The 13,744-nt window shown below is 33.3% G+C and overlaps 1 protein-coding gene across 1 annotated transcript in view; it reads left to right on the forward strand.

The window, feature by feature from the left end:
- LOC114326404 (dynein beta chain, ciliary-like) overlaps nt 1-13,744 on the forward strand; it is a 328,677-nt gene that overhangs the window by 97,334 nt on the left and 217,599 nt on the right. Inside the window, exon 9 of the mRNA XM_028274767.2 lies at nt 2,433-2,727. Within this exon, the coding sequence (XP_028130568.2) occupies nt 2,433-2,727 (295 nt within the window). The remainder of the gene's footprint in view (nt 1-2,432; nt 2,728-13,744) is intronic.

Here is a 13,744-nt window from a genome sequence, read left to right on the forward strand (position 1 = left end):
CCAGGAAAAACCTCGTGATACTATCCCGACATCGCAAGTATTTGGGTTTACATTTAGTTTACTCTCAAAACTAATACCAAATTCTGACTTGATATTTTAAATTTTAAATAATACTAAAATACTAAATATGTACTAACTCGATATGTTACTGATTTACTAATTGTGGTATTTTCTTTCTATTGACTTCCTCCTTTAGTATGGGTAACCACATCCTACTGCATTCTACCGAGGAATTTGCGACACAATTGGTTTCATTTAGCATAATTAGAGCCGCTTCTTTGATTTTTCTCTTTTTACTATTTATATTTAGTATTTATACTTACATTGGACCTCATCGCCTCAGCTTTTTCTTCTATGGAGTATACCATGCCGTTTTCTCCATGTAATGGGGGGATGGGTTTTCTGTCTCTTCTTAACATTTTCTGGAGCTCCCAGACGTTTTTCATGTTTGAATCTAGTTCTTCCATCTCTTATACATAGTTGTCCCATTTTTCGCTACGGTGTTGTCGAAGAGCCGTCTTCACCTCTCTGTTTAATGTATTTGCCCAGGTTTTATCTACTCTGTTTCTCGTTCTTCTGGCTATTTGCTTCGCTCTGTTCTTTTCCCTTATAAGGTCTTTTTCTTCTTGTGGTATGTCTTTGAACCTTCCCGTATGGATCTCGACTTCTTCTTCCGTTGTGCTGTTTCTAATTGCTTCTTGTATGATATTTTCTAGCTCGAGGACTTTTTCTTCTATTTGTTCTGGATCGTTTATAATTGGCACCATATTTATACTTTCACTAACTAATCTTTTATAATTTGTCCACTTTATTTTCTTGTTAATTCTTTTCGGTTGGTTTGTTTCTCCCATGTTCCTAGTTCTAGTAGAATGGGGTTGTGATTTGTGGTTCCTTCGTCTAGTGTCATTAGGTCCGCTTAAAGTCCTAGGTTTTTAGCAACAACGATGTCTATGTGGGTGGGAAGTCCATTTCCTGGGAAGTGTGTTGGATCTTCTGGGCCCATTGCCACTATATCTTCGTTGTTTTCTATATAGCTGTTTAGTAGTCTTCCGTTTCGGTTCGTAGCTCTATTATTCCAGTTGGGGGATCTCGCATTTAGGTCTCCTATTATTATTGTTGATTCGGCGATGTTTAGGAACGCATCTAGGTCTTCATCCATTAATGGCTCTTGCGGTCTTACGTAGGCTGATGTTATTCTGACTGCACCTTGCCTCATTTTCACTTCTATTGTTGTTGCCTCCATGTTTACAAGTGGTGGAGTCGTGAATCTTGTGTGTTTAATTCCCTTCTTGACTAGGATGGCCATTCCTCCTGATCTTCTTGTGTGGTATCTAGGTCTATATACTAGGATCTATATACATCGTACCCAGGAAACTTTAGGTTAAAGTTGTTGGTAAGCTTGGTTTCCTGTATTGCTATGATGTCCATCTCGTATTTGTTGGCGAGTTCGTCTAGGATGTTTTGGTTCACTGATATGCCGCCCGGATTCCAGGAGCCTATCCTCAAGTATCTCCTGTCTGCCAGCATTACTTCTGTGCCTCCCTGGTGCCCAGTATCACTTCTTTGACTACCTTAGTCACTATGTTGGTGATCATTCTGACTAGGTTGTCTTCGTCTGGGATCGCTGTGTTGTTCTGCGTGTTCTGCGTGGCCTGGGCGTAGGAAACGCCGGTTGCTTGCGGTCGTCTTTGTTGCGCTTGTTGTTGTGGCCTCCTTGGTGGTGGTCTTCCCCATGTTGGGCACCTAGGTCATCCTCGATAGCTGGCTGGATGGCTGCCTTTGCAGTTGGCGTATGTTGCTTTTTCCTCTCTGGCACGTTTGCACTGCTTTGTAGGGTGGTCTTCGCCGCATTTAACACACTTTGGGTCTTTGTGGCACGCGTTCTGGGCGTGGTGGTATCCCTGGAAATTGAAACACTGCGTTGGCCCGGTTGCCTTCCATAGGTTCTCTACCACGACCTTCATGTGGCACAGGTTGGTTATCTGCTTTGCTTCCTCGAAGTCCTCGTGATCCAGAGTCATATTACGATTCGAATTAAAGTATACTCGTGACGTAATCGCTCCCTCAATGTTCATTGGTTAGTCGATGTAGATAACCGTAGTAAATGTCTAAGAACCGTGGACTAAACTTGCCTGAGGTTGGGAAAATTACAAACAGTTGCCTGAGGTTAAAAACACATTTGAATTATTCCTCCTGATTTAAGAACAGAGTATAGTAAAAGAGACAAAAATATGTTATATTTTCTAATTCAAATCACTAATAAGCTTCGAAAAATTTATTTAGATTCGATTTGATCATCAGATATCATTTAAGTGACCACCCCTATAACAAAATTTAAAGCATGGAAAAATACAAACAAAATAATAGTTCTTGTCTGAATATAGTTTGCCCTGTATAATATAGTTACTTTATCAAATTCTGTCGAATTTAAGGAAGGAAATTCGACAAATCAAACAAATGTGGGACTACGTGAATGTGGTCATGTCTTGCATCGAGGAGTGGAAGGATACGGCGTGGAAAAAAATTGATGTTGAAGGTATGGAAATGGAATGCAAAAAATTCAGTAAGGAAATTCGACAGATGGATAAGGAGGTCAAAGGTTGGGACGTATATATTCAGCTGGAAGCGACTATCAAAAATATGTTAACCTCTCTGAGGGCCGTCACGGAATTGCAAAATCCGGCTATTAGGGAACGACATTGGATCCAGTTGATGCAAGCTACAAAGGTAAGTTAATATATTTATATATATACAGGGTGATTCATTAAGAATGTGATTTTTTTAGGTGTAGATTCTAGACCTCAAAATATTAAGATTTAAGCCAAATCACTTAAATAAAATTTGCCTCGTTATTGAGTTACAGGGTGTTTTATTTAAAAATTTAATAAATATTTTTACCCAGTACTTTAAAACTGTTTGACATAACCTTGTGATACTTTGCAGAAAGTGTAGTTACCGTACACCCTACTAAATTATGATAAACAAATGTTTCAGGCTACTACCAGAGGGGGACGTACGGCAGGGGACAGTGAATGGTTTATTCTTCTCAAATTCTATGTCACTGGCAAAATTGCTATTTTAGCACAAAATTTCGTTTCTACAATACTTTCTAGGCAAATAATAGACTCTTTATTCGTAACGATAAAGTCATTAGTTTTCGAGATATTGGAAGTTAAAAATGAAACGGCACAGCTCTTTTGATTTATGTATTGCGCTTTATAATTTTTAACTTCAAATATCTAGAAAACTAATATATATATAATATAATAGAGAGTATATTATTTACATAGAAAGTATTGGAAAATCGAAAAATTTTGCTAAAATAGTAATTTCGTCAGTGGTGTAGAATTTGGAAAGGGTCAACCATTCACTTTCCGCTGTACGCCTCTGGCAGTAGCCATAAACGTTAATTTAACATAAATTAGTAGGGTATACAGTACCTACGACAGGGGGAAGTGAATGTTTGACCCTTCCCACATTCTACGCCACTGGCGGAAGTACTATTTTATTGTAATTTTTTGATCCTCCAATACTTTATATTGTAAATATTATACTCTTCATTCTTACCGATAAAATCATTAGTTTCAAGATAGTTGAAGTTAAAAATGAAGGGGCAAAGTACATTAATCAAAATAGCTGTGCCATTGCATTTTCAACTTCAAATATCTCGAAAACTAATGACTTTATCCATGCGAATAAACGGTATAATGTTTACCTAGAGAGCATTGGAAAATAGAAATATTGTGCTAACATAGCAATTCCGCCAGTGGCGTAGAATGTGAGAAGGATAAACCATTCACTGTCCCCTGTCACGCCTCTGGTAGTAGCCAGAAACGTTTCTTTATCATAATCTAGTAGGGTGTACGGTAACTACAGTTTCCGCAAAGTAGGTATGACAAGGAGATGTCAAATAGTTTTAAAGTACTGGGTAAAACAGTTATTAAATTTTTAAATAAAACACCCTGTAACTCACTAACGAAGCACATTTTATTTAAGTGAATTGGATTAAATCTTAATATTTTTAGGTCTAGAATCTACAACTCAGAGATTGGACATTGTTAATAAATCACCTTGTAGATACATCTTAATTAAGAGTGGATATCAATTTATGGCACATAAATTTTTTCTTAAGGAATTTACACGGTTCGGAAGAAACGTGGTTAATAAATTTCATTATTTCCTAAATATATTTTTACATTTACCTAATAATTATTTCTTGTATGATTAACTATTTAGTGGGAAATAAGCCACAATTAAATTGAAAAAATAATTTTATTCCTGGATATTATAAACGATCAAGAAGAGACAATAAAATTTACAATGGAAAAGGAATACAATAACACTTTACCTTTCCTCGATGTTTTAGTCTCAAAGAAGGATACTGGATATGAGACTCAAGTGTATAGAAAACCAACACACACCAACAGATATCTCAATTACAAATCAAATCACAACATCAACGTTAAAAAGGGAATCATTAAATCCTTATATAATAGAGCCAAAATTACTTGTTCTAACGAAAATTTATTTTTAGAAGAAAAACAATTGTTAACATCTGTTTTATTAAAAAGTGATTATCCTTTATCGTTTATAAATAAGGAATTGTCAAGATTGGATCGAATGGAACAGAACAACTTAGAACGGGATCCTACAACATTCACAAGAAATAATGCGAGGAAAATATCAATACCATATATAAAAGGACTATCCGAGAAACTTAAAACAATAGGAAATAAATTCAACAATTCAACAACATTTAAAACAACAAACACATTGGGATCAATTCTATCTAAAACTAAACCTAACAATGAACAAGAAAGAACAAAGAATTGCATTTATAAAATACCTTGTGAATGCGAACAATTTTATTTAGGTGAAACATCAAGACCATTAAACGTTAGAATAAGTGAACATCAGTCTTATATTAAAAATAGAGAATTTGATAGATCTCAAATATGTCAACAGGCATGGGATAATGAACATAGAGTTCAGTGGAGAGATTCAAGTATAGTCCTGAAAGAATCAGATAGTAAAAAGAGAAAAATCAAAGAAGCGGCTCTAATTATGCTAAATGAAACCAATTGTGTCGCAAATTCCTCGGTAGAATGCAGTAGGATGTGGTTACCCATACTGAAAGGGGAAGTAAATCGAAAGAAAATACCACGATTAGTAAGTCAATAACATATCGAGTTAGTACAAATTTTATATTTTAGTATTACTTATAGTAGATCTATGTATTAATAATATTATTTATAATTTAAACATATTAAAGTCAGAATTTGGTATTAGTTTTTTGAAAGTAAATTAAATGTAAGACCAAATACTTACGATGTCGGGATAGTATCACGAGGTTTTTCCTGGTTTTCCCTCGTGATTTACTATGGAATCTCCAATGCGAGAATTTTACCGTCATCGTTGCATTTGTTTGTCTTTTTAAAGACAGATCACATGCTATGATTTTTTTGTGACGGATATTCTTGAGTTGGGATTGATTTCGTGTAATCGAATGAACTATCTTTTAGTAAAGTCGTCCCAGGAATGCAACTCATAAATATTGGCGATATCATTTTAAAGTCTTCTACTTTAAAATGAATAATATACGTCTGAATTGCCAATGTAAATGAGTCATTAAATAAATTATTAGAAAAATTTTTTTACTCAGCAACAACATTTTTGTTTATTTTAATAGTATTTTGTATTTTGACAACGAAACCCGATTTGGGCTTCGAAACGTTAATAAAATTATTTTTTCAATTTAATTGTGGCTTATTTCCCACTAAATAATTAATCATAAAAATGCCACAAGGAAATAGCTTCAGAACAACATTGTATTGTATGCTTCATATTTGTCCGTTTCTTCTTTAATTTTATTGTTGTTATACTCTTGTTTGTTATAATTTTCTTTAAAAAGAATTGCTTTAGCAATTCTTATTAACTGTGTACAAAATACAAAGTATGTATGTGTTTACTGCTGTACAAAATAATGTTCTTGTTAATTTTTTGCTCTACATTATTTCAAGTACCTATTTAATTTTCTTTATCAGGTATTTATACAGGGTGTCCCAGAAAATAGTGCGTTCCTTAAAGGTATGGGCTGAGTGGACCATTAATTTATAAAAACAAAGTCTTATAACAATTTATTTTTTGTAAAGTCAAACGTTTTCAAAATAAATATATTAATTTTAGTCCATTTGATTTTTTTTTTATTTATTTACGCTGTAACCACCAGGGTTATTAGCGATCTAGAAAATATAACAAAGGCAAAGTTAGTAAAGATTACAATAATTGATACAGTTCAGAGTCTTTGATAAAACTTATTGTGTTTTTAACGTTCGTGTTGAATCCTAAGGCTTCCTTTATATTCTTTGGGATAGCGTTCATTTTCTTGTTGCTTCATATGTTTTGCACTAAGTTAATATATGCTTCACGAAGAGTGATGTTTCACAGTTTTCACACATAGGCGGCACAGTTCGCGTAAATAGGTGTTTATGTTTGCGATGCACTCCACTAATTTTCTACGCACTTAACACTTTATCTTTTATTTCTGACTTCGGGTCATCGGAAGAAGCCTCTTTAATAAGAGTGGAGTCTTGGCTGAAGGATGCTAAATGGGCTAGTCTTTAAAGAAATTTACAGATGAGTCGGAATCTTCTCCCGACAATGTTGTCAGAGTTTTTATTACATCGCGTAAACCTATGTGTTTGACAAGTTTTCCTATTAATTTGGTGCTTTTGGTTTTCATTCTTTTGTCGGTATAATATGGATGTAAGTCCGATAGAAACTTCATAAGTGCATGAGAGTCTTCTGAATATAATTTTGTTACGCTGATTATGTCTTTTGCTCCTTTTATATTTTTGAATAGATCCACTACTTGATCGAAGCTCAGTAAATGCATTTTGCTTTCTACATATTCTCTAACTGGTTCTAGTAATGTTTGAATATTTGATGTCTCATCTGTTATGTTTTTGTCATCAGTTTTGGTTTTTTCTTTAATTGAAGTTTAGGTTTTTCGAAGTTGTCTTCGGTGGGTGGTGAGATTGCATCTTCTAAGGTTCTTTTTCCTGTTGCTTTGTTCGAGGTTATCTGGGGTTCGTGAGTATTCGTGTGTGTATTTTTATTTGCAGGTAAGTGTTGGCTTGTTTCAGGTGAGGTTGATTTTTGTGTTTGGGTATTAGAGGATGACTCAAACGATGTAGGTGTTGCGATTGTAGTGTTAACTGAAGAAGTGGTCACATGTGTGTGTTTGTTTTGTAGTGAAAGTTGTTGGGATGGGTTTATTGATAAATGTGGGATGACTACCGTTTGTGATGTGGTTTGAGAAGGCTTAGTAAGTGTGGAGGGAGTGGTATTTGAAATTGTCGGAGTATTTTGTAAATTATCTGGTTGAGTATGATTTATTGATGAATTTTGTCTTATCTCTGTTTGCACTGCATTATCATTGTAAGGATGGTTATAAGGGGAAATACTTGGACAATTAGCTGTCTGGTGTCCAGTTAATTTGCATTTGAAACATGTTTCGTTTTGGGCTATAAATATGCGGTACGATGTTTGTTCTAATTCGATGATAAAAGATTCAGGTAATACATGGTTGTCTGGCAAAGGTGAAATGAAAATTTGTCGTCGGAAGCTTAGAATATGACTGAAAGCAGGATTGGTTGCTCCTATTCGTAGGTATGATATATTTGAGAGAGGATTTAGACCTAGTTTTATTATTTCGTTTTTAATTAAGTTAGAAGGTATACTTGGACATACACCTTACAGAATTAAGCGGACTGATGGAGTTATTAATCTTCTTGCTTCTAGTATATTTCCATTTACTTTTATCTTCTTTGTTTCTGCTATGAATGTATCTACTAAGTTTTTAGATGATAGATATATGCATATTCTACCGTTGGATATACGGGATGCGAAAATTATATTTCTTGGTTCTATATGCTGACTCAATCTTTCAAGATAGTCATTAATTGTACAATTCTCTAGAGTGTTAAATATAATAGCTTGTTCTCTGTCTGGGGTTAATATATTGCGTGGTTGGCTAACTGCTTTTGAATATGATGCAATTTGTTGCGGTTAACTTGAGCATGACATCTTTTAAATTTATTTAAAATCTAACATCGCTACTGTTTTACAGTTTTAGCTGCGATATCCGTTCATGGAATTGGATAATATAAAGATAATTGTCGTGATTTATTGAAACATTCAAATCCAAATAGACCCAAATAATAAATTTTGTCTACTCACAATTAAAACATTCCGTATACAAATCACTTTTTACTAGTAGATTTTACTTTAATTACTTTTAAATTTGTTTCTGTAATTACTATTTAACTAGTACGATAATTGAGTACCAAAAATACGTGTTACTTGGTCGCTTGCTGAACATCGAATAATCCATTTGATTATTGTCCACAGAAAATCAAATACAACCGCAACGTTGCGCTCCTTAGTATTCTACGTTAAAAACTATCATGAATCAGCCATCGTTATAATAATCAGGCATAATTTTGTATTGATACTGATAACAGTGATAGAGAAAAATATTTGTTTTGATTAGATATCTAATAATTAAGATTTGTACACTGTTTTAACTTACATGTAAAATTATTATTACAATAAATGTTAAAACTGACCGCCGTAAATCTGTTTTACATCTGTGATCTTATGAACAATGTTTTTACCAATACCAAACATTCTAGCTACATATCGGGTACTTACTGTTGACTTATCACTTACTATGCTCAAAATCGCTCTTTTTCATTTACTCTATGGTTACTTCGTGTTCTATCGCTAGTCTTTAGGTAACAGACACACATACACAACCCGTCTGTAATAACCTTTTTAAAATTTCGGGCATTAGGATATCGTCGTTCGGGATAGTGTTCATCATTACGTCTAACAACCATATTATTGTCATAGTGAGGTTCACCGTACGTAATTAACATATCGTGATAGTAGTGACGTTGAAAAAGTAACTATTCGTTACAAAGTACTCGTTACTTACGAATACCGAAAGTAACGATTACTATTCAGAGAGGCAAATCGTTACTTTGATTACATACTTTGATTACGCTGATTACTTCGTTATTTCGTACCAATCGTATCAGAGCGAGTACCTATTTGAGTATTGTATCTACAATCGGTTGATATCGGAATGGGGTCGGTATTCCACGGGTGTTCGGTATCAGTAGAGTTAACTAAAATTTCATCTTCACTACTAACTTCATCTACTAACTTCATCTTTTAAAATTTTATCTATGAAGGGCGAAGGCTATGAAGAGTTTTACAGGATTACAGGGCGCTGAGAAGTAGCTGAAACAGAGGGAGGTATATCATTTAACAAAGCATGAAAGCATGCACCCAGAAACAGATGTCTATACGATTTGCGGAGGTAGATAATTCACAGAATTTCATAGATGTTCGCTCCTTTAAAAATAAAAATGCAACACATTAGATTTTAATAATAAATGCACACTCTTCTTATCAGGCCTGGCAAAAAATAGCTTAGATTATCCGGAAAAAATGTAGAAATGATAATATTTCTAGACTATGATTATATTCTATATTTCTGAAAATTCTATATTGATTTTAGAGATCGAGTGCAATTTGTTGCGAATATTTCATTAATAAAACTGTTAAAAACCAAAATTTTATTGTAATTTATTTATGTAAGTACAAATTAGTACAATTAAACACACAGTTGTTATAAATATTTTACGGTTGAAAGTCATCACTTTTATAATTTTTAAAACATTAATTGTCATTAATGTCACTGAATGTATTTTTTCATAGCAACGAAGGGCATCTGACGTAATATACTTGACGACGGGAAATTATCAAAAATTATCAATTTAATTTAGATTTCTGTAGCTTTTTATTGGTCAGAATCTCCTATGAATGAAATAATCAACTTTAATTTTACATGTAGATATGGCATTGTTTTTATTAGACCAGGATATTTAACATTAAAAACACAGGAATAAATCCAATTTTAAATATTACTATATTTTAAAATAGATTTATTAATGACGTCTTCGTGTTCAGCAATCCCAAAATGCCTCGAGTAATTGTTTGCATCAATTAAGTGCCAAAAACCTCGAAACTATAGATGACGTACCTTAACAGTAACCCTGGGCACCAGGTGCTTCGGAGGTTGGTTCTGATTGCGTAGTCGTGTTCAGTGATCCCAGAAACCCCCGAATATCAAAGTCCGACCCTTAATATACTGATTTTGACATGTTTATGTACTTTTGGATGCATTTTATACTGCAATTATGAATTTCCACCCATTTTTCTATTGAAAACTTTTTCCTGTTTCACTATTTCCCTAAAAATCATTTATTTTTTTCCTAAATGCCTTGGTCTATGTGTATTTTATTGTTATGATCCAAAAATCTAAAAAAATATCTGCCCGGGTCAAAAAAATTAGTAGAATTTATAACAAAAAGTCATTTTTAATTATTAATTAGTCGTATTAATTAATTAATTAGTAGTTTTTTTTGATAATTTGTTTTTAATAATCTTTAACATAACAGAAAACATATTACTTAATTTCTATCCATTAAATAGATCGGTGAAGGTCGTTGTTATATCGGATTTTATACTTATATGAAATACTGAGAAATGCGATTCTCGATACGATTACCGGTACTCAAATACAAAAGTAATCATAGTAATCAAAGTATCCTACTAATACTAATACAAAATATGTACTGAGAAATGCGATTCTCGATAGGATTACTGGTACTCAAATACAAAAATAACAAAAGTAATCAAAGTAATCAAAGTAACGAAAACTGTAAATGATTACTTTATATAAAAGTAACGATTTGTAACGATTACTCGAAAGTAACTATAATCAACATCACTACGTGACAGTCGCGAATCGGAAACATGACAATACGATGTATTCTCGGGTTACAGGTATTTACGACTGTTTACAAAAATGTGCGTGCTCTGTGTCAAAAGAAACGAAACTGCCGGGTTGCCAAATGTAAGTTTAACTAAAATAAATTTATTTTTATTTTTTGAGGCAACATAAATATATGACTTAGGAAAAAAAATATAATAAAGTTTTCTTTTAAATGGTGCATTCTAACCATACTTTTAAGGAACGCACTATTTTTGGGGACCTTCTTTGTTTTTATTTTAATCTTAAACACCTCTGAGTATATACTTATTAGGAACTTTGATAGGGGTTTGTTCGTATAATAGAAATAACTTTTTCAGAGGATTTTACAAAGCATTTCTTTAATCTAGAGCATGCAATTATGTTAGAGTAAATTATGTTATATCTTATGACTATGTATATGACTATATTATTTACTTTTTCTTAGGTGGCAGAGAGACTACCTGCCTATTACACAGTGAGTAATAAACCAGTCTCCATTTCGCATGATGACAGACCCGTTTACTACAAACTTTCTAAACAGCACATTTATGCCAAAAGAATATATTTTACGGAATAAATATTTAAATACTGAATTTATTTGCAACCGGATATTACTTTGTTTCTTTAAAACAGTTTTTGAAAGGACACCTAGAATATTAGATTGAATAAGCAATTACATTTCGCAGGTCCTAAGGTTTTCACCAAACGTGACCGGAAGTCGATATTTGAACTCTTCGTGTAACTTTGCGTCGATTGATATATGATTTCACTAATTGTACCCAGTTCTGCAGAAATCGACCAACCTACATTATAGCAAAAATTGAGCTAATGCCATTTTTCGACTGCTTTCAACCCATTCTTCATTTTGGAGAAGACGACCAACTCCTATCCTAGCATTTTATAAGAGAAAACGATCATCATTGACAATGTTTATTTTATAATCACGAATTATTTATTTACAGAAAACATCCAAACCACATGGTTAACAAATAAAGTGTTCTTATATCTATCAACTTATTGCAGAACGCATCCACCCATATGGTCGCCTGCCGCTATTCGTTTACCTTTTGACCAAGTGGGTTGGATGCATGCTGTAATTATCACCAAATACAAACAAATCTTTCATTCCAACTTTAATTTGCCAACAAAGACGCTAAAAAAGGATACATGCAACGTATGCGACAGTTTAAAAATTGAAATTAATAATGAAACAAATAAAGAGAAGAAACAGGAACTAACTGAAAAACACAGACGGCATCTGGATGAGGCTGCACAATTATTGGGAAGAGAAGATTTTAAAAAGGCAAAAGAAATTAATGACTATGAGTGCCTCACTTTTGATTTGGATAAAACTCTACCACTTCCAAGGATTCCAACTAACATTATTTTCTATTAGAGACTTTGGGTCTACAGAAAATCGTGGATACTGTTACGTATTGGCTTAAGGAGTACAACTGTACCCCCACTGTCGCCAGTGGGGGTACAACGGCCTCCTTAATTCATATGGACTTACCCAAGTTTTTTTTATGTATTTTGACCCGTAGAACACGAATCTTTTGGGTAACAGTCGATCCGGATGTCGATAAGATTGTTATAAACAAAGAACTTGAGGAATCACATAACAGCGATTTTTCGCAAAACAAGACATTGTTTTGTATTTTTTGGGTCATTCTAAGCAAAAAATGTTTTTACAAGTTTTTTCGTAGGATGCATAGCTTTCGACATAAACGTTGTTAAACTTTCAAAAAATCGAAAAATTGCAATTTTTGAACCCGAATAACTTTTGATTGAAAAATAAAATAGCGATTCTGCTTACTGCATTTGGAAGATCAAGTCAAATTCTATCGGTTTTGATTACCTTTATTGCTAAAAAATATTTTTTTTTGAAACAAAGCTATAAACACATATAACATACATTAAAACGCATGCATTTGGCACGGGAAACACTATGTGTTTATGGCTTTGTTCAACAAATAAAAACTTAATTTTTAGCAATGCAAATAATTTAAGCCGATAGAATTTGACTTGAACTTTCAAATGCAGTAAGCAGAATTGCTTTTTTATTTTTTAATCAAAAGTTATTCGGGTTCAAAAATTGCACTTTTTCGATTTTTTGAAAGTTCAACCGCGTTTATCTCTAAAACTGTGCATCCTACGAAAAAACTTGTAAGACCATTTTTTGCTGAGAATCACCCAAAAAATACAAAAAAATGTTTTTCTTTCCGAAAAATCGCTGTTATGTAATTCCTCAAGTTCTTTGTTTATAACAAACTTATCGACATCCGGATCAACTGTTACCCAAACAATTCGTGTTCTACGGGTCAAAATACATAAAAAAAACTTGGGTAAGTCCATCTGAATTAAGGAGGCCGTTGTACCCCCCCTGGCGACAGGACTAAAATAAACCACACCCAAAAATATTTGTCGTCTGACGTAAACCATTTGATCTTGTGAAGCGATTCGTGTTAAGGGGAGAATCGCAACATCAAAATTACTTTAATATTAAAATATATTTTGTATTCATCCCATCATCTTGAAGATATTACCATAAATTTTTTATGTTCTGGTCATAGTTTTTTGCCGAACGACTCGGAAATTGGTAATATCGAATCGGCTTTAAAACACCAGCAACGAATCAATTTGCCTTCAAACTATATAAACGTCATATAACAGTGCAGAAAGAAAAATCCACTTGTAGTCACTGAACTGACTTCGAAAGACATTTTGGTACATCATCCATAGAAAGCAATATAACCAACAGAAGTATCTGTTGATGGTGAAAAAATTAACTGGCTTACTATAAGATCTATCATAATAACAAAGAATGAACCTTTTTCATTATTAATTCAGCAGAAC

This window comes from Diabrotica virgifera, chromosome 4 (assembly GCF_917563875.1).
Source record: "Diabrotica virgifera virgifera chromosome 4, PGI_DIABVI_V3a".
Taxonomy (NCBI): domain Eukaryota; kingdom Metazoa; phylum Arthropoda; class Insecta; order Coleoptera; family Chrysomelidae; genus Diabrotica; species Diabrotica virgifera.